This window comes from Colobus angolensis, unplaced genomic scaffold (genome assembly GCF_000951035.1).
Source record: "Colobus angolensis palliatus isolate OR3802 unplaced genomic scaffold, Cang.pa_1.0 Scaffold41, whole genome shotgun sequence".
NCBI lineage: Eukaryota > Metazoa > Chordata > Mammalia > Primates > Cercopithecidae > Colobus > Colobus angolensis.
This window is the reverse complement of record NW_012117488.1, coordinates 14,500,501-14,522,060: the sequence shown is the minus strand read 5'-3', so window position 1 is coordinate 14,522,060 and position 21,560 is coordinate 14,500,501. Positions and strand designations below refer to the sequence as shown.

Below are 21,560 nucleotides of genomic sequence, written 5' to 3'. Positions count from 1 at the left end.
CTTAGTTAGAGGGAAGGATGGGGAAAGGTTGGTCCAAGAGTATATAATTACAGTTAGGAGGAATGTGTTCAAGAGCGCTATCGTACAGCATGGTGACTATAGTTAAGGACAATGTATTGTTGAAAAATGCAGAGATAGTTGAATGTTAATAATGTTCTAACCACAAAAACAACTATGTGAGGTAATGCTATTGTTAATTAGCTAGATTTAACTTTTCCACAACTTATATATACTCCAAAACATCATGTTGTATGTGATACATGCAATTTTTTCTGTCAATTCAAAATGTAAAGTAAGAACATCTGAAAGGTATGTCTCTAACTTCCACATGCTTTCCTTGCCCAGTCTTTCTCTCCTGCTTGTCTCTCTGCCTGTCAGTGTGAGACACCCTCTCTAGGAAGCTGCTGTCATCCTTTACAAAGAAGGAGTCCAGAATCTAAAATCTTACACAGGCTGCTTCAGGCAGTACTGAAGCCTGGGCTTCTCAGAGGCCATAGTAGAGGCCAGTTGTAGCAAATTTGGTTGAAAAAGCAGGAATTATTTTAAGTTTTTCTAACCACCTGAGCTCAATTTGCCCAGTTGTGAGATTAAACACTTTCTTAGGGCAACAGTAAACCATGGCCACCAGAAAGTAAAATCAAATACAAAATAATAATTAATGGGTGAGGCACAGTGGCTCATGCCTGTAAACCACACTCCAGCCTGGGTGACAGAGCAAGACCCTGTCTCAAAACAACAAAAAACAAAAATAAAAAAAAAATAGAGAACAAAAATAATAAATGTGTGCATATTTACTATTGGAGATGGTAATATACCATGGTAGGTATTGCCTTTGTAAGTTGGTCTCCACTGTCTTTTGTTCCTAGAGCTTTCTCATTTTCTCATCTCCAAGGGCTTGTTTACTGCTTCATACATAAAAAGAGGCCAGGTATGATGGCTCATGCCTATAATGCCAACACTTTGGGAGGCTGAGATGAGAGGACTGCTTGAGCACAGGAGTTCAAGACCAGCCTGGACAACATAGGGAGACCATGTCTCTACGAAAAATCAAAAACTTAGGCCAGGAGCAGTGGCCCACGTGTGTAATCCCAGCACTTTGGGAGGCTGAGGCAGGCAGATCACCTGAGGTCAGGAGTTCGAGACCAGCCTGGCCAACAACATGGTAAAACCCTATCTCTACTAAAAATACAAAAAATTAGCCAGGCTTGGTGGTGGGCACCTGTAATCCCACCTACTCGGGAGGCTGAGGCAGGAGAAACGCTTGAACCCGGGAGGCGGAGGTTGCAGTGAGCTGAGATCGCACCATTGCACTCCAGCCTGGGTGACAACAATGAAACTCTGTCTCAAAAAAAAAAAAACAAAAAAACCAACAATTAGTTGAGTGTGGTGGCATGCACTTGTAGTTCAAATTACTCAGGAGGCTGAGGTGGGAGGATTGCTTGAGCCTGGAAAGTTGAGGCTACAATGAGCCGAAATTATGTCATTGCACTCTAGCCTGAGTGACACAGCAAGAACCTATCTCAAAACAAAATAAACAAAAAGAGCCCTAATTTATACGTGTATACTTGGTTTGTATTAAATTTAGCTTGTTTACTTAAAACTAGTGTTGAAGGTGTTTTTCATACTGTATTTTAATACTAAAGTTGATACTAATTTTATGCAGTTTTAAGTATTAAGACTAATCATTTGATCCTTGCTTTCTTTACCTAAAACATGGAAAATACTGATTTCATAGATTAAATGAGATGATTTGTGTGAAGCACAAGCAGAGTTTGGCATCTGGTCAATGTGCAATAAATGCTTGCTTTTATCCTCATAGTGACCTGCCTTGATCTTAAAATTAAAATGATAGTAATTAGGCTTTAAGATGAAGTGGCTTATGCTGGTTTTAAAATATATTGTATGCGGAATCCTTTGTAAGTAACTATGTTTTCTTGTAACATTGTAATCTACTATGCTTAGTAGGCCTCCAGAGGGTATAGAGGAGAAAAGCTAATTTTTTATAGTTGTTTTATAAGCAAACTTCCGGGATGTCAGGAGCTTGCTTAAAATGGTTATCTTTTATGCTTCTTAATTTAGGTACTTTAGATTTCTCCTAGATATTTTAGAACATTGCAGGCCACTTTGGGCATAAAAATCTACAATATAATTTGTAACTATTTCAGATTTCATGGTAAGACCAAACTGCATTATAATTTTTGTAAGGAGCTAAACTCTTAGACTTTACTATTTATGTACTCTGACCATTGGACTGGAACTGAAAACAACTTAAAGATGCAATTTGGCCTGGCTGTGTTAAATTAGTCTGCTTTGCATTGCTATAAAGGAGTACCGGGCTGGGACAGTGGCCCATGCCTGCAATTCCAGCACTTTGGGAGCCTGAGTTGGGTGGATTTTTTAAGCTCAGGAGTTCGAGACCAGCCTGGCCAACATGGTGAAACCCCGTCTCTACAAAAAAAATACAAAAATTAGCTGGGTGTAGTGGCAGGTGCCTGTAATCCCAGCTACTCCAGAGGCTGAGGCAGAAGAACCACTTGAGCCCTGAAGGCGGAAGTTGCAGTGAGCCAGATTGCACCACTGCTTTCCAGCCTGGGCCACAGAGCGCAGCTCTATTTCAAAATAAATAAATAAATAAAATAAAAGGAAAAGAAATACCTGAGGCTGGATAATGTATAAAGAAAAGAAGTTTGTTTTGGCTCACGGTTTTGCAGGCTGCACAAGAAGCATGGCACCAGTATGTGCTTCTAGGGAAACCTCCAGAAGCTTCAAATCATGGCAGCTGGAGAAGGGGGAGCCAGGGTATCACATGGAGAGAGAGGGAGCAAGAGAGAGGGGAGGTGCCACACTGTTCAACAACCAGCTCTTAGAACTACTAGAGCGAGAACTCCCCATGACCCAAACACCTCCCACTAGGCTCCACCTCTAACATTGAGGATTATATTTCAACATGAGATTGGGAGGGGACAAGCATCCAACTGTATCATATGCTTTGTCAAAATAATTCTGATTTTGACATCTTTTATGTAAATCCTCTTTCCTTGCCTCCATTTTGGGGACGATTTTTATACATTTAATCCTTTAAAATCAAAGGGTTTAATATACATGTATGTTATCTAAGCTGTACTTTGTTGACCAAATTATTTGAGTAAAATGTAGCAATAATGATAAGAATAACAAAAGTGAGCTTTTATTGAATATTCGGTATGTGCTAGGCACTGTTCTTTTTTTTTTTTTTGAGGCGGAGTTTCACTCTTGTTGACCAGGCTGGAGTGCAATGGCGTTATCCTGGCTCACTACTATCTCTGCCTCCCGGGTTCATGTGATTCTCCTGCCTCAGCCTCCTGAGTAGCTGGGATTACAGGCATATGCCACCACGCCCAGCTAATTTTGTATTTTTAGTAGAGATGGGGTTTCACCATGTTGGCCAGGCTGGTCTCAAACTGCTGAACTCAGGTGATCCACCTGTCTCGGCCTTACAAAGTGCTGAGATTACAGGTATGAGCCATCGGGCCAGGCCGCCAGACACGGTTCTAAGTGCCTTACACACATTGACTAAATCTTCACAACCCTGTAGAAAGGTACTGTTTTCATAACCATTTGCAGCTGAGGAAAACAAGGCACAGAGAGTCTGAGTCACTTGTTTCAGATCATACAGCTAGGAAAGGCAGAGCCAAGATTTGAACCCAGGCAGTCTGTGTTTAGAGTCCATTGACCACTCCACCATTTATCACCTGAAATGCATAGGTACTCAGTGTTTAACCAATCTCAGAGAACATTACCTAGAAAAATCCAGAGTTGATTAAGAGTGATAATGAATATATGCTCTCTTGTCTCCATATATATATATATATATATATATATACTTCATAACAATTTATACGTGTGTGTGTGTGTGTGTTTGCACTGTGTGTACTATGGATACATATATACCGTTACTCTGTTACTCCATTATTCAGTGGCAGAGAAGACAGTTTCAAATTTAGATTCCAGTTCAGCTTCTGACCCTGGATGTGTGAAGTCATAGAAAATTTAAATTTTACTCATTTTGATGCATTAGGAATTGTTTCCATATAATTCCTGGCACCAACAGCCGTTTTATTTGTTGCACTGTAATTCTCAGGTCAGGAGTACAAGAGAGTCCAGAGTTTTAGAATTATATCATTTAAGATGATGAGCATCAGTCTCATTGCAATTTAGTAAAATCAATTTAATGAGTAAGTTTTCTTGGCAAAAAGCCACTTAATTATCATAGCCATCAAATCTGGGGCTATAGTTATTAAAATTTTTTATTGTGGGAAAAATATCTAACATAAAATTTACCATGTTAGCATTTAAAAAAAATTTTTTTTGAGATGGAGTCTTGCTCTGTCACCTAGGCTGGAGTGCAGTGGCGCGATCTCGGCTCACTGCAAGCTCCGCCTCCTGGGTTCAAGCGATTCTCCTGCCTCAGCCTCCTGAGTAGCTGGGACTATAGGCATGTGGCACCACCCCCAGGTAATTTTTTGTATTTTTAGTAGAGATGGGGTTTCACCGTGTTAGCCAGGATGGTCTTGATCTCCTGACCTCACGATCCACCCGCTTTGGCTTCCTAAAGAGCTGGGATTACAGGCATGAGCCACCACACCTGGCCCATGTTAGCAGTTTTTAAGTGTACAGTTCACTGATGTTAAGTAACATTTTCATGAAACAGATCTCCAGACCTTTTTTTATCTTGCAGATCTAGAACTAAGCACCCATTAAACAACTGCCTCTTTTCCCCTTTCCCTCAGCCACTGGTAACCACCATTCTACTTTCTGTTTCTCTGAATTTGACTAGATACCTCCTATAGGTGGAATCATGCAGTATTTTGTCTTTTTGTGACTGACATATTTAGCATAATGTCATTAACATTTTGTAGCATGTGACAGGACTTTGTTTTTTAGGCTGAATAATATTTTATTGTAGGTATGTACCACATTTTATCGTTACTGTTTTTCTATACTATTTTTCTATGGTGGTTTTTGTCAAGTCAGTACTCATTAGACTTATACCAAGTGATTGGTAGAAGGAATATGATAATCAGAATAATTCATATAAATTGCAGTTTGTTTCATAGATACTACAATAAAGAGTTGGTTTAGGTTAGAAATAAAGATTAACATGAGAGTTTTGATAAGTGGTTTGTAGGCATTCATTCCCTGTTTTCTAGCTTTTGGCATGAACATTTCCTGTTCATTATTAGAAATGATCCATATTACTGTTAAGAGCAATTTTAATATCTACTGTTTGCCCTTATATGAGGTCTGTTGCATAAAAAGTCTTTTTTTGGCTTAGGATCTTAATTGCAAATTCTTTATGTGTGTTTATTATTTTGAAATACATTTGGCTAGCAAATTATGATCAGTTCCCTTCTTACTGAAACCAAATACGAGATTGACTTCCAAAAGTTCCTTCCAGAGCTAAAAGAGTTTGACTTCTATAAAGATCATGTCCATTTTTATAGTACTTTAATATATATATATTATAATAAGTGAAACATATCTCATATTGGCTAGAATATAAAATGATGCCCCAAATACTATAAATAGGAAATCCAAGATACCATAAGGATTAACTCAGAAGAAAAAAAAAGATTAACTAAAGCACTGTTTTCAAAGGATAAAGAACCCTAATTTTAATTTAAGTGGTTACTGGAAGTATTATCAAAATAGATTAAACTCTTCTGGATAATTAAGAATGACCAAATTCTAATAGTTGCTTTGCTTTCAAGAAGTGAATTTTTTAGAAACATGAAATTTGACCATTTACATTTACAGTATCAGAAACAATGATCCTCTTCCCCCTTTTTAATTTAGATTATGGATTTCAGCTTATGCGCTATACATAAAAAAAGGATTGGAGGCAACAACATCTCTTTAGAAGATAATGGATAGCAAATATAGAAATAATATTGTACTTGGCTAATCTCTTTTTTTTTTTTTTTGAGACAGAGTCTCACTCTGTCGCCCAGGCTGGACTGCAGTGGCCGGATCTCAGCTCACTGCAAGCTCCGCCTCCTGGGTTTTTTATGCCATTCTCCTGCCTCAGCCTCCCGAGTAGGTGGGACTACAGGCGCCCGCCACCTCACCCGGCTAGTTTTTTGTATTTTTTAGTAGAGACGGTGTTTCACCATGTTAGCCAGGATGGTCTCGATCTCCTGACCTTGTGATCCGCCCGTCTCGGCCTCCCAAAGTGCTGGGATTACAGGCTTGAGCCACCACGCCCGGCCGGCTAATCTCTTTTTAACAAATATTTTCAACATATATTCTTAAGGTAAAATTTAACTACATTGATTTTGCAATTTGTTAGCCACACTATCTTAAAAACAAAACAAAGAAAAACACCTAGGCCAGACGTAGTGACTCACACCTGTAATCTCAGCACTTTGGGAGGCCAAGGCGGGTAGATTACCTGAGGCCAGCAGTCGAGAGCAGCCTGACCAACATGGTGAAACTCCGTCTCTACTAAAATTACAAAAATTAACTGGGTGTGGTGATGAGGACACCTGTAATCCCAGCTACTTGGAGGCTGAGACAGGAGGATCGCTTCAACCTAGGAGGTGGAGGTTGCGGTGAGCCCAGATCACACCACTGCACTCCAGCCTGGGTGACAGAACAGGAGTCCGTATCAAAAAAACAGAAAAGAAAAAATTACCCGCGCGTGGTGGCGGGCATCTGTAATCTCAGCCACCAGCCACTCGGGAGGGTGAGGCAGGAGGATTGCTTGAGCCTAGGAGGTGGAGGTTGCAGTGAGCCAAGATTGTGCCACTGAACCTCAGCCTGAGCAACAGCTAGACTCTGTCTCAAACCAAAAACAAAAAACACTTTAATGGGAAGGAAGTCATTCAATATAACCAAAATGAAGACCAACTACATTTTTCATTTAGTGTTTGTCTTACTCAGCACAATCAAGTATGACTTTTAAAAATTAAAGCGGCCAGGTGCGGTGGCTCAAGCCTGTAATCCCAGCACTTTGGGAGGCCGAGACGGGCGGATCACGAGGTCAGGAGATCGAGACCATCCTGGCTAACACGATGAAACCCCGTCTCTACTAAAAAATACAAAAAACTAGCCGGGTGAGGTGGTGGGCGCCTGTAGTCCCAGCTACTCGGGAGACTGAGGCAGGAGAATGGCATAAACCCGGGAGGCGGAGCTTGCAGTGAGCTGAGATCCGGCCACTGCACTCCAGCCTGGGCAACAGAGCAAGACTCCGTCTCAAAAAAAAAAAAAAAAAAATTAAAGTGGGCCGGGCATGGTAGTTCACACCTGTAATCCCAGCACTTTCAGAGGCCAAGGTGGGCGGATCACCTGAGGTCAGGAGTTCAAGACCAGTCTGGCCAACATGGTGAAACCCTGTCTTTACTAAAAATACAAAAATCAGCTGGTCATGGTGGCGCATGCCTGTAATCCCAGCTGCTCAGGTGGCTGAGGCAGGAGAATTGCTTGAACCCAGGAGGTGGAGGTTACAATGAGCCGAGATAGCACCACTGCACTCCATCCTGGGGGACAGAGCAAGACTCCATCTCGGGGGGAGAAAAAAAATTAAAGTGGAATATTTTACATCTTTATTCAGGTATTTGATTTATAATATTCTTATTATTTTCAGCTTTAAAACATTTGAAATATTCTTTTAAATGCTTTTTCCCCCATAGAACAGACTATTGAGAATCCTGTCTTAAGACATAAACATCAAGATAGTTTTCAGCTTCTTGCTTAGCTTGTTAGTGTATTTTTATTGTAGTCCTTAAACTAGGTAGTACAGAGATTTGATTTTTCAGGAGCAGAGTTGATAGAGCAGTCTGCTATATTGTGAATTCACATTTTAAAATCCTTTATTAATTGTCTTGAATGCAGGTCTAGTAGCTCTGTGATGTGTGCAGCTATACTATGACATCATAAACCCCATCTTGAGGGAACCTAGCTACGGGTCAGAGCTAGTCCACTAGGTGCTAATCAAATGCTGTGTTACAACACTGTGAGGTTTTCCCAGTTATAAGTGTCATTATTAGGGTTTTTTTTTTTTTTAATTGCAAAGCCAAGTAAGGCTGTCAATTGTATCATCTTACCTTATTTCTTCAGATTAAGTACTGTTTATAGGTGGGATTTTCGGTGGATGTGGTGGCATCAGCATAATCTATGTTTCAGGCGTCCTATAGAAGAGGATTATTCTTCAAGGGATGTGGAAGAAAAGGTAAATGATGTCTGCTATAAGTACCTTCTACACACTTTTAAAGCCTCATGAAAAAGGGGTAAAAATTGTGAAATATAAAATAGCATCCATTTTATGTTTTAGTTTTTTGAGCAGTGGCCTACTTGGTTATTAGAATGTGATAAATTATTCATAGAGCTTGGTATCACTTTTTCCTTCTCTTCATTTAGGCTTTTTGTACAAACATTCCCTCCTCTGAGAAATTATCTACAACAAGTAGCCTCTTCCCACACCACCCCCAGCCCCTGCTTTGTTACTCTCCAATCCGTTATTCTGCTTTACTATTCTTTTAAGAATGGAGCACCACCCAAATTATTTCCTCATCTATTTTTGTCTTCTGATCTGGGAGAGCAGCGACTTACTCACATTCACTGCTGTATTCCCGCTGTCTAGAATAGCCCACGACAAGCTCCCAATAGATATTCAGCAAATAGAAGGGTTAATTCATAAATATGATGTGTTTTTTGATGTTTATAAGAAAGATTTCTCTATTTCTGCCTGTGATATGCATATTTTAGTTCAAGTGAACTTTGGTTTGTCTCCTTGTGTGTCTTTTAGGAAAGACTTTAATTCCTTTCTGTTTCCAGGGCTTCTTTAGAACCCTACTTATGAATAAAGTAATTATAATACTTTGTAGATTCTTCCTTGTTTATATTACAAGGATCTTCTTCTTTTTTTTTTTTTTTTTGAGACTGAGTCTCACTCCGTTACCCAGGCTGTAGTGCAATGGCACGATCTCAGCACACCACAACCTCTGCTTCCTGGGTTCAAGTGATTCTCCTGCCTTAGCCTCCCAAGTAGCTGAGATTATAGGCATGTGACACCATACCTGGCTAATTTTTATATTTTTGGTAGAGACGGGGTTTTACCATGTTGGCCAGGCTGGTGTTGAGCTCCTGACCTCAAGTGATCCGTCCACCTCAGCCTCCCAAAGTGCTGGGATTACAGGCGTGTGCCACCATGCCCAGCCTCCTTCTTCACCTTCTTCTTCTTTTTTTTTTTTTTTTTGAGACAGACTCTCGCTCTGTCGCCAAGGCTGAAGTGCAGTGGTGTGATCTCAGCTCACTGCAACTTCCACCTTCCAGGTTCAAGCAAATCTCATGCCTCAGCCTCCCCAGTTGCTAGGATTACAGGCACATGCTACCACACCTGGATAATTTTTGTATTTTTAGTAGAGATGGGGCTTCACCATGTTGGCCAGGCTGGTCTTGAACTCCTAACCTCAATCGATCTGCCTGCCTTGGCCTCCCAAAGTGTTGGAATTACAGGCGTGTGCCACTGCACCCAGCCTCAGATGTTTATTTCTTATCTGGGCTCTAATCCAATAACCAGTCCCCTAATTCTCCTTGCCTGTGGAACATTTCTACCTGGTGGTCCTGCTGTTGCCCTGCCATTTTAGTGGCTTAGGCTCCCTAAAACTGAATCCATCACCTTGCACAAATCAAAAAAGATGCTTCTTTATTTGCCTATTTTGTCTCTGGGGATACCATGCATGTTATTGGATCTTTCACTGCCCTACTTCCCTCCATGCCATCTGTGTACCATACCCTACTTCACAGGCAGCCATGTACTCAGCTATAGCCCTATGCACTCAGTATAATAATAGTGCTTAGATGTTAAGGGTAGGAAGCCATGTGAATTTTTTTGATGAATAATAATGGTGGAGTTTAACCTATTAACTCTACCAGTATAATTTTAAGCGTGACACTCTTACTTATAAGTTTTAGCCAAACTAGTGAGAATGTAGAATGATAATTCTCCAGATCTAAGGGTTTTCTTTTTTAAAAGGAGACATTTGAATTCTCCCTCCAGGTGCGTCATTTGTGCAGGGTCTCAGCCTTTATTTTAGCAGTTTAATGAAAAAATTGTCTCGTGAGCTTTTGGTCTGCCTAGAGTTTGGACATACAGAAGTTTCCTTGTAGTTACAGAATCTGTATAACCCATCTCCAGAATTGTCGGAATATGGTTTATGTTACCAGGTACAAGTTCTTTTTCTGTATCAGGTATTCTGAACCAAGCCTTTTTTTTTTTTTTTTTTTTTGGAGACAGAGTCTTGCTCTGTCATCCGGGCTGGAGTGCAGTGGCATGATCTCAGCTCACTGCAACTGAGTTCAAGAAATTCTCATGGGTTCAAGAAATTCTCATGCCTCAGCCTCCCAAGTAGCTGGGATTACAGGTGCGCACAACCACACCTGGCTGATTTTTGTATTTTTAGTAGAGGGGGTTTCACCATATTGGTCAGGCTTTTAACTCCTGACCTCAGGTGATCCTCCTGCCTCGGCCTCCTGAAGTGCTGGGATTACAGGCATGAGGACTTAGCCATTTTTGATAGAGCTATTGTTTAATTAAAATTCTGAGAGTTGTACTTGAAAGATGATTAAACCAATGTAAAGGATGATTTATGCCTATTAAACGCCCATGAATCTTTGTTGAATTGTTTTTCTGTTCTCCAGAATAATCTGATTTCTTTGAAGCTGGGCACTTCCCCACAAAAAGTGAATGTGGACACCACCTGCCATCTCAACCCATAGGTCTAGTTTGTGAGAATACTTGTAGGACCCCTGGATTTCCCCCTATAGTTTCAAGTTCATTGTCTTCAGGTACCTTATTCTATGTATTTGGAAAAAAGAGTAAGACTTTGAGAGCCATTGGGTATCTGACAAGGTATCTTTGGGAGCTCCTTAATTCTAAAAAGAAAATTATTTTGATTTGAGAAAATGTGGTATCTTCAGAAATTTCCACCACCCAGCTATGTGACTGCATTTTTTAAAAAGGAAAGGAACAGAGAGGAAAATCAAGTCACTCTAACCTCCTTACTTACCTGTGGATTGTCCCTGCACATGATGGTGGGTGGTAGAAGTGGTGGTGGAGCACTGTGTCCTCCAGAGAGCTCAGTCCGGAATCTGGCAATAAAGATCATGTCCCAATTTCCTGAACTGATGGGATAGATAGAAGCTGGTCAATGAAGTCTTCTCTTTGTGTTTTTTTTTTTTCTTTTGTTTTATGTAACTATAAAGTATAATTTCTATTTTGCCAGTCTCTGACATACAGGCTCTGTCAGTGTTACTGGATATGTTTATTTTGTCTCTGCTGCTCTATTGGACCTGAAATCTCAGCCTGTCTGAGCAGTTCTTTAAGCTGAAAGCCAGGATGGTAGGGGCTAGATTAGAGTGGAATAACTGTTTTCAAAGTATGGTGTGCAGAACCCTGGGGGTGACTCTGAGACACTTTCATGAGGCTTGCTAGGTCAAAACCATTTTTACAGTAATGCTAAGATGTTATTTTTCTTTTTCTCTGTTTTGATATCTGCACTGATGGTGCAAAAACAATGGTGGTGGGGGAGTGGTAAATTGTTGGTACCTTAAGTCAGTGACACAAACTGTATTAGTATTCACTATATTCACTGCTATCCACTTGCAGTTTTTTTTTTTTTTTAAGTCAATTTTACTTAAGAATACCTTTGATGAGGCAGTAAAAATTACCATTGCGTTAAACCCTGACTCTGAGTACATGCTGTTTTGATATTCTGTGTCCTGAAGTGGGACAGCTGCAGAAAGCACCCCTGCTGCATCCTGAAGACCCATGGTGTTCTTGAGGAAAAGCACGTGTGTTATTTGAGTGCCAAGATGAATTAGCTGCCTGTTTTTCCACAGAACATCATTTTCTTCAAAAGAATGACTAATTGCCAAATGATGGCTATTCAAACTTGAAGACATTTCCTCAAAAACAAATGAAGTGAGCTTGTCAGTTCAAGGGAAACAACTCATGGTGTTTATTGTCACAAGCTTTTAAGGCAAAACTTTGAATTTTGGAAAATCTGCATCTGCCATTGTGAGCTTGACAATATTCATAGTTTTCTGATCAAACTGGTTATACTTTAATGAAATGTGATTTATAATAGTGTGTCATGAAATGCGTCCACATTTGGAAGATCTCGTGAACTCAGTGAGCCAGTATTTTCCAAATGAATACTTCAGGATGTTACAAAATCTTATGTGGGTAAAAGATTCATCCAAAGTACAAGACAGATCAATGGATTTTAATGTAACTGATACAGTCTCAGATTGTACGTTGCAATTAACCCTTAAGAGACAACCAGTTGTCAAGTTTTGGTGTATCGATGAAGAATATCCATGATTTTCTACAGCAGCTATTATAATATTCCTCCCTTTTTCTAACATGAGTCTGTGCAAGGCCCAGATTTTCTTTACATGCAAACTAAAGCAACATATTGCAACAGATTCAGTGTAGAAGTAGATATGAGAATCTAGCTGTCTTCAGTTAAATCTGACCTTAAAATAATTTGTAAAAATGTAAAACAGTGCTACTTTTCTCATTTTTTTGAAAATATAATCATTTTTCATAAAATGTTATTTATGGTAGCATATATTTATTATTTTAAAGTGAGTTACTAAGTATTTTTTAAATTTCTGTTTTAATTTCCAATATGTTAAATATCAACAGATATAACCAGTGGTGTGCACAGCTGGCTTGTACCAGTGAAAACCAATTGTATAATCTTTATTCAGCTTTGTGTTCAATGTCATCCAATGGCAGCTTGAAATCAGCCATAGTAGGAGTATTTACATCACAGAAATGAGCAAACACCACAAGTCAGTGTTCCTCCTCCTTAAGATCTAGTTATTAAGTGTTTACCAGCCCTCTACTGAATATAAATCACAGAAACAAAAGCTCTTTGAGGTCATCAGTAATTTTTAAGAGTGTAAAGATGCCCTGAGACTAAAATATTTGAGAATTAGTTGTGAGGAGAAAGAGTTATCTTTTGGGAGTTAGTCACCATAGAGGTGGTTGCCTTTTTATAATTCATATAGAGTTGCCTTTTGTGCTGGAAACATTTGTAGAATAAATCCAATGTTTTAAAACTTGTAGTTGTTAAATCTACTGGTTCCATAATGGGATGATGTTTTTCTTTTCCCCAGAATCTAAACTGGACGATAATACTCTGGGGGTAGGTGAGCTGAATTTTCCCTGTAGGCTACGTATTGGTTGCCTCTGTCCTGGTTTCTCACTGTCTGTCCAGCTGTTATCTAGGTTTAGATCAAGCCTTCACTCATGCTCTGGCACCTACACAAAGCCCTCACTTACTGTTTGGGCCCATACTGATCTTTCTATTCTGTACTCCTATGATATTCAAGGCCTCTAAAGTGGAGCAATTAGTTCTATACTATTCAGCATGCCATTGTTTCTTAGGTGCTAGTTTTATTCTACTTTCTACTAGTGTACCTAGTACAATGCTCAACACCTAGGTTCTCTTACACGGATAAAACATGTTTTAACTTTTGGATTGCCAGAGAAGTTTGTTTTCCAAGGGAATGATGTTGTAAATAAATCTTAGTTATTTGTTATAAACCCAGTTTTTAGTAATTCTTTTCAGGTATTAATATAAGTTGGAAATCATTGGTGTTCCTCAAAGTGAAGTCACACACAAAATCTTCCTTGAAAAATTGTTTTAGATCCTGTGGTTCTACTACCGCACATGATAGACACTGGTGACTTATTTCCAAGGTCTTTGACTCTTGAGTAAGTCATAATGAATAGTGAATCTTAGTAAAATGAGTCAAAGTTTCTGAAATTATGCTGGCCTATAGGACAGAGTTGTTCACTAATTAGAAAACCTGGCAGGTTTTGAGTCTAGAGGAGTGGTAGTATCGTGCTTTCTAGTAGGGATCTCTCTTGAAGGAACTCAGGGAAGTAGTGAGGAGATGGCTGTTGTACTGATCTCTACCCAAAGCTAAGTGATAGTTCTGGCCTCTCTGGATGGTTGAGCTAGGAGAGGAAAAGTGTCCAGAGGCCTCACCAGCCTTGAAGGCATGAGCTTTCTCTGGGTCAGAGACACCAGGGTCTTGAAAGGTCCTGGAATTTCTTCGGCCTATGCCTTTTTCGTGGTTATAAGGGCATAACAGTGACTGTGATTTTTATCAGTCTAGAAACAAAGCATCAGCTTACATCTAGAGTAACACTAGAATATCATATGTCACAGATTTAATAAAAATAATGCACTGGCCAGGCGTGGTGGCTCATGCCTGTAATCCCAGCACTTTGGGAGACCAAGGCCGGCAGAAAACAAGGTCAGGAGATCGAGACCATCCTGGCTAACACGGTGAAACCCTGTCTCTACTAAAAATAAAAAAATCAGCCCAGCATGGTGGTGGGTACCTGTAGTCCCAGCTACTCAGGTGGCTGAGGCAGGATAATGGCTTGAACCCAGGAGGCAGAGCTTGCAGGGAACCAAGATCATGCCACTGTACTCCAGCCTGGGCGGCAGAGCAAGACTCCGTCTCAAAAAAAAAAAAAAAAAAAAATTAACCGTATTTAAGTTCTATCTCCAATTTCTCTGAAGAAGTTAGAGAGGATAGTTTATATGCTGGCCTAAGAAAGGCTTCACTGTTAGTAGTCGTGAGGTTGTAGTGAGGTAGTTTAACTGCTTTAGAACTTCGTGCTTGGAACATTCTTAGCCACCGAAGGATGGGCACCGAAAGTGATAAGGAGCATGTGTTCCTTAATATCTGTCACATCAGAAAATGACTGTTTCAGGACAGTAACCACCTCCCGATGGTAAGTATCCTAGCTGGTTTGTCATTTCTCAGGAGCAGGATAAAGAGAAGTAGGGCAGCCATATTAGTGAGTGGTATTACTTAAAAATAAGCAAAAACAATAACAAAAAAGATCCAACTTTAATCCTCGATGGTGATCGTTTTGGCAGGTTTCTGTAGCTGGATCGGGCACCGGAAGAGGCTCCCCAGCTGTGATTCTAGTGCAGTTACCTTCGGGCCAAACTATACATGTCCAGGGAGTAATTCAGACACCACAGCCATCGGTTATTCAGTCACCACAAATACACACTGTTCAGCTTAACTTCCTTCCTTTTACTTTCTTGCAGCCACTTTTTTCCTCTTTCACTAAGTCATTTATCATTTTTCTTTATGAAGCTTTTATGCGCAAATCTTTTTATTAGATATTTGGAGGAATCTCTTTTCCTTGCATAAGGCGCTCTGTGTCCTGCTAGGTACGTAGGTTTCACTTCAGAGCTGCAGCTTTGTTGTCAGCTCTTAATTTGGGGACTGAGTAATTGCAGATGAGCAGTTCATGTCTTCTTCACATTGTTGTTCTGTGTTCAAACTGAGATTTATTTAGCGGTGCTCCCCAAGGGTGCTGAAAAATATTTTGAGGGTTCTTCAGAGAAGATGTCTGATAAACACAGTAATATAAAGATTATAGTACTGATGCTGTTTTCGTGAATAATCACCTTAGTAGGTAGATACAAATTTATTTAAAATTCGGTATACATAATTCTTAGTAAGATGATTTTATTGATGTATCCCTCTCAGATTAAACCTTGGCTTTTGTAGATATAATTATTATTGTGGTTGAGATCTAGAGATGTATTTTACCCTTAACATTTCTTGAAGGTAAAACATTTTTTCCATCAATAGATGTAAATTATTAAGTATGCATTTTTTTAAAGTATGCATCTTAATTACTGAATTTATTTCTGTTCCTTTTTAAGGTCAGTTATTATCCTTTAAATGCTGAAATTATCTGAACCTAATTGATAAAAAAAAAAATCTGTGAGGAAAAGGGAGACACATATACATAGTGTAGTCCTTTCCCGTGTGTTCAAGTAGTTTATCACAGGAGAACGATGAGAGTGGCAACAAGATACCTGACGTGACAAATTCACATATGTTAAAAGCTTGATTATCTTTGTGGCATGGGTATCTTCTCCTCTATTGCCCAAAAGTGTAAGAATAATTCTCATAATTATTTTTTTTTCCTGTGATGGCCCCTGATTCCAAGAGTTTCTAACTCTTTCTGACACTAATTATAAAACAAGAAAGTCTTTCCAACCTCTTCTTTGTTTTATGCCTTTTATTGGGGTCCACATATTTCTACTTAGTTTTAACCTGGCTGGTATTGGAAGAAAGTATTGTCTATTATTTTTATTATTTAATAGAGACAGAATTCTCAGTATGTTACCCAGGTTGGTGTTGAGCCCCTGGCCTCAAGTGATCCTCTTGCCTCAGTCTTCCAAAGTGCTGGATTACAGGTGTAAGCCAGAGCACCCAGCTGAAAGAAAGTATTCTCTTATATTCAGTAGGCTTTGTTTGGATTTTGTTAAGTGAATGATTTAATTGTCCTTGTAGAAAGAGGTGCCAGTGGATCTTGTCCTAGAATACTTAATCCCTCTGCATGAACTTTAATTTTCACCTTTTCTAAAATAGATAAATTAATAGCCTACCTCACCTAAGGGAGTTGTTATGATTCTATGACAGATGTGTGAGAGCCCGGTGTAAAGTGATAAATACTTAATATTTGGTGGTGATATATGATTATCTGAGGCAACAACATTTTTTTCAGTAAGTTCTGTTGATTGAGTGTGTGTGCTTATGTGTGGGGCGTTCATGAGCAAAGATGCAGAGTCATATGTGAAGGTGAATATACACCTCTGTGTGCTTTGGGAAGTATCTATTCTTGCTTGCATTGTTGATATTTTAATAAGCTCTTTTGATTTTATCCAAATCAGTTTCCCATGTACTTACAATATGAAGTGAGTTTTGTAAACTCTGCTACCCTAGGCCATCAAAGTATTAATAATTGACTGAATATATCGAAAGCGGTCATGTTGTTGAAGAGATTCATTGTTTTAGTTTTCTGACTTCTTTAATAATCATATCACTGTATTATTACTTGACTTGAAAAATGAAATCATGCTTAAAACTCTGATCTTTCTCTTAAGGAGAAATTCTTTATTTGGATCTTCAAGACCTACCACCACCAAACCCTAACTTACTCCTTGTAATAGAAATCCTAATTTTACCCAGGCTTGCTTACTGACTTGCTTATCTACTTAAGTATTCTGTCTTGGTCCTATCTGATGGCTAATGTGAAGACCCAGCTCACGCCAGTGCCAGCTGTGAGAGAGTGGAGACAGCAGTGTGATCCAGGAGCTCTCTTCTGCCTTGGCCCCTCGCTGGCTCCCTCCTGGATCCGTAGGAGCACTTTCAGGTTGAGAGCTTAGGTCTTGGGTATTTTACATTTTGTTCTTTGCTGCAGTGCCTCATTTGACATCCCAACCGCTCTTTCCCTTGTATTTCTGTAGTATATATACCCATATCATTCCTTTCCACACACATTTGTTTTATAACTGAAATGTTTGTGTCTGTGCTTCCTTTCTTGAGCCAGACTCCTTTAGTGCAGATTCACTGTGTTGTATTGCTCGGTTGCTTCCACAGTGCCTGGCTCAGTGCTGCACACGCAGACTCTTAGCCTTAATTTTTTGAATGAGGGAAAAGAACATATATTTTATGATACATTTCAGAAAATCTTATATTATAGGTAGCAACAATTGCAGAGACAGATGAATCTGCAGAATCAGAAGGTGTAATTGATTCTCATAAACGTAGAGAAATCCTTTCACGAAGACCCTCTTATAGGTAAGTTAACCAAGTTTCCTACTGTAAAGATACTTTTTCCAAAATGGTAGAATATTATTCATCAAATCAATTCTTCCTTTATAGCTTTTCTGTTTTAAGAGTCATTCATGTATCTTAGTGACTTACATTGTTAAATTATATTTTAGGAAAATACTGAATGAACTGTCCTCTGATGTGCCTGGTGTTCCCAAGATTGAAGAAGAAAAATCAGAGGAAGAAGGAACACCGCCTAACATTGCTACCATGGCAGTACCAACTAGCATATATCAGACTAGCACGGGGCAATACAGTATGTATGCTGCAATTCGATATGATACAGTGCTAGCTTTAAGTCTTCTCTAGTTATGTTGAAGCAACTCAGGTTTTGGCATTAAATTGTTCCATTTTTAAGTGCATCAATACCTAAACTGTATCATAGAATGAAAGTATATGTTAAAAAGTGAGATATTTGTATTGACAGCTATCATATAATTTTGAAAAGTAAAAATTTTAACTGCTGAATATAGAAGAAAAATTTGGAGTAAAAATAAAGGGAGGATTTTTCCTACTTACATGTTTATATTAATCTCTAGTAAAACATTGTTTTTGTTGTCTTTATGATGCATGCAAACATAAATGTCTGTATTTCATTCTTGTTGGCTTTTGTTACACACAATTACATACTATACTTACTAATCTAAGAGTTTTCTAAAGTGTGTTTTCAATGTTTCACTACTCTCTGTTAATTTGTGCTACAGTTTTTCCTAAAAGAGAATGGAAAAATGATTTAAGTTTTTAAACTGAAGCAATTGGATAGATAATTTTATTTGAAATTTTACACACCAAAAGTTCTGAATAAACAGATACATTCACATTCAGTCTTGTGCATTTTAATGGACTGTTAATTCTGTGCTTTTAGCTCTGATTAAAGCACTAGTTTTTTCCCAAATGAAAAACGTTTGATACATAAAAATAGTAAAAACCAAGAGCTAGAAAGAAAAGAAAAAGGAGGAGAAAGGATAGGGATATCACATATCCTAAGCTAGCCACTTAGGTACTGGAATAATGTGATATTCCTGTCCTTTCTGGAGTATAAATTGTCCACGGAAATTGTCCAAATCAGTTTCCCATGTAATTATAATATGAAGTAAAGTGAGTTTTGTAAACTCTGCTACCCTAGGCCTTCAAAGTAATTGACTGAATATATTGACAGCAGTCATGTTGAAGAGACTCATGATTTTAGTTTTCTGACTTTAAAAAGAGCTACTTAGGTACTGGAATATATGTGATATTAAATAATGTGTTTATTCAATTAAGGTATGGAGATTTTAGATATATTCTTTGTTTTTCCTTTAAAAAGTAGCAATACCAAGGAAAAAAAATCTCAAGTCTTAATTTAAGTCCTGGCTACTAAAACAAGCTATAATTTTTAATATATGAGAAGACTTTATATATTCATTTTTTTTTGGAGCTTTTTAGAGTTTTTCTTGTAGCATTGGTAGATTTGCAGTAGTAAACTATTAAATACATTCTCTGTTGGTAATTGAGGGAAACTCCTACCATGATACCTAGTAGATCCGGGGTGTAGTATATTCACACCTTCTACAGGGCACCCAGTAGACTTGTCCACAGTCAGTGTTAGCAAAAGAAAACTCCCCATCATCTGTAAGAAATAGACCTTGAGGTTTACATTGTCACTTTTTTATTACTTCTTTTGTTTACAGCTGTTTTGTCTGGCACACTGGGAATCTCTGGTGGGTTTTAGAATTATAAAACTGAGTATGCTAATGTGCAAGGCCTGCTGGTGAGCCTCTGCAGCACAACACGCAGGTTATGAGAGTGCTGAGTACCTCGTCCCTCTGTCCCCAGAGGGGCTGGGCAGAAGCTGCTGGCGCCTCCTGGCTGGTCAGCCCTGGCCTTGAGCAGCTCCATCTGCTCACCTCAGTGGGCTGTACACATATCATCATGCTCTGTTTGTGTCATGACAGGGAAAAGGTTGGAAGTGACTGCTGAAATGACACTAAGACTTCTCAAAGTGTTGGGGACCACTAAGATGTTGTCATCGTAACATTTCTCTGGCTTGTCCTAATGCTACTTAGGGCTTCTGACAGAAGCAGTGATTCCTTTACAAGTTGATACGGAAGCAGATGCTGTAGGGTTAACTTGTCTAGATTATTAGCTGAAAATTTGAAATTATGAAAACGTTTGGGATTGAAGCTGGAGAGGATGTGGGGAAGGAACCATCTTTGTGCCATTTGCAAACTCAATGATCAGAGCAAGAAGCTTTATTAAATTCATATCTCAGGTTTTAGTCTTTGAAGTGGGAATAATACTAAATTGCCAAACTCTGGGGTTCCTGTGAAGACAAAGGAGATAACGGGTAAAAGTAGGGGGAAAAAGGCATGCTACTATTGGCATGAAACAGAGAAATTGGCCGGGCGCGGTGGCTCAAGCCTGTAATCCCAGCACTTTGGGAGGCCGAGACGGGTGGATCACGAGGTCAGGAGATCGACACCATCCTGAGCTACACGGTGAAACCCCGTCTCTACTGAAAAATACAAAAACCAGCCGGGCGAGATGGCGGGCGCCTGTAGTCCCAGCTACTTGGGAGGCTGAGGCAGGAGAATGGCGTAAACCCAGGAGGCGGAGCTTGCAGTGAGCCGAGATCGCGCCACTGCACTCCAGCCTGGGCGACAGAGCTAGACTCCGTCTCCAAAAAAAAAAAAAAAGAAACAGAGAAATTAAGTTAGATGAACCATTGTCTCATTCATGTTCATTGAACTTTCCCTCCAACCAGCCTCAATGGCTTCATTCCCTGTGTCCTTGGTGCCTGCTCACAGCAGGGGACTGGCATTAAACCTTACTGTGTGTGTCTGTAGGGGGATGAGAGGAGCGGAGTCAGGAATTCTGGTTGAGAACTAGAAAACTACATCTTTAGAAATTAGATCTTAGGCCAGGTGTGATGGCTCCCACCTGTAATCCCAGCACTTTGGGAGGTCTAGGCATGAGGGTTGCTTGAGGCCAGGACTTTGAGACCAGTCTGGGCAATAGAGTGAGACCCTGTCTCTACAAAAGAATTTTAAAAATTAGCAGGGCGTGGTGGTATGCGCTCATCCCAGCTACTCCGGAGGCTGAGGTGGGAGGATTGCCTGAGCCCAGGAGTTTGAGGCTGCAGTGAGTTACGATTGCACCACTGCACTGTCCAGCCTGGGCAGTGGAGACTCTGTCTCAAAACAACAAACAAACAAAAAAACACATCTGTGTATTTGCCACATAAGAAATCATGGGACTATTTCTTACTTTGATTTCTTAATTTGAGCCTATACAGTATGATCCTAGAAATTATTTTGATAAGAATTTATAGTTCTGTGTGTATAGTCTGCAGATAAAAATTGCCATTTATTGGTTCACACAATGTGAATTTCCTTTGTTAAAAATGCATTTTGGGGACATTTAGTGACATTTATGTAGATAATTCTTTGATGAGTGAATACTAACAATATTCAAACTTTTTAGAAGACGTTTAATTGGAGGGTAAACATATACTTAAATACACAACATCCATTTTTATTGATCTTATTTCTTATAGAACTAACTTAGTAGATATTAATGCTTTACTGTTGTAGCAGAATGTCTAGAAATGGAAACAATTGCCAGTGTCCTTTGGTTTTTAGAATAGAGGAATTTATTTTACTAGAATTTCTGGAGACTTTCCTATTTTTTTTTCCTTCCCTTTCAGCTGTAAATGGTTTTTTTAATGCTCTTTCATAACCTTTTATTATAAAATTTTTTTTAGGCCGGGCGCGGTGGCTCAAGCCTGTAATCTCAGCACTTTGGGAGGCTGAGACGGGCGGATCATGAGGTCAGGAGATCAAGACCATCCTGGCCAAAACGGTGAA

General features: G+C 39.3%; 1 protein-coding gene across 6 annotated transcripts in view; it reads left to right on the top strand.

Moving 5' to 3' along the window:
• The window catches only part of CREM (cAMP responsive element modulator), a 96,086-nt gene that overhangs the window by 37,370 nt on the left and 37,156 nt on the right, over positions 1-21,560 (top strand). For 3 of the 6 annotated variants that reach the window (XM_011956170.1, XM_011956163.1, XM_011956164.1), the window contains 2 exons: positions 17,585-17,682; positions 17,829-17,971. In XM_011956170.1, coding sequence (XP_011811560.1) covers positions 17,926-17,971 — 46 coding nt within the window. In that variant the 5' untranslated portion in view covers positions 17,585-17,682; positions 17,829-17,925. Of the gene's footprint in view, positions 1-7,920; positions 8,210-10,272; positions 10,404-14,951; positions 15,097-17,582; positions 17,683-17,828; positions 18,540-21,560 lie in introns of those variants that run through there. The other 3 variants (XM_011956161.1, XM_011956165.1, XM_011956166.1) reach the window with 3 other exon arrangements.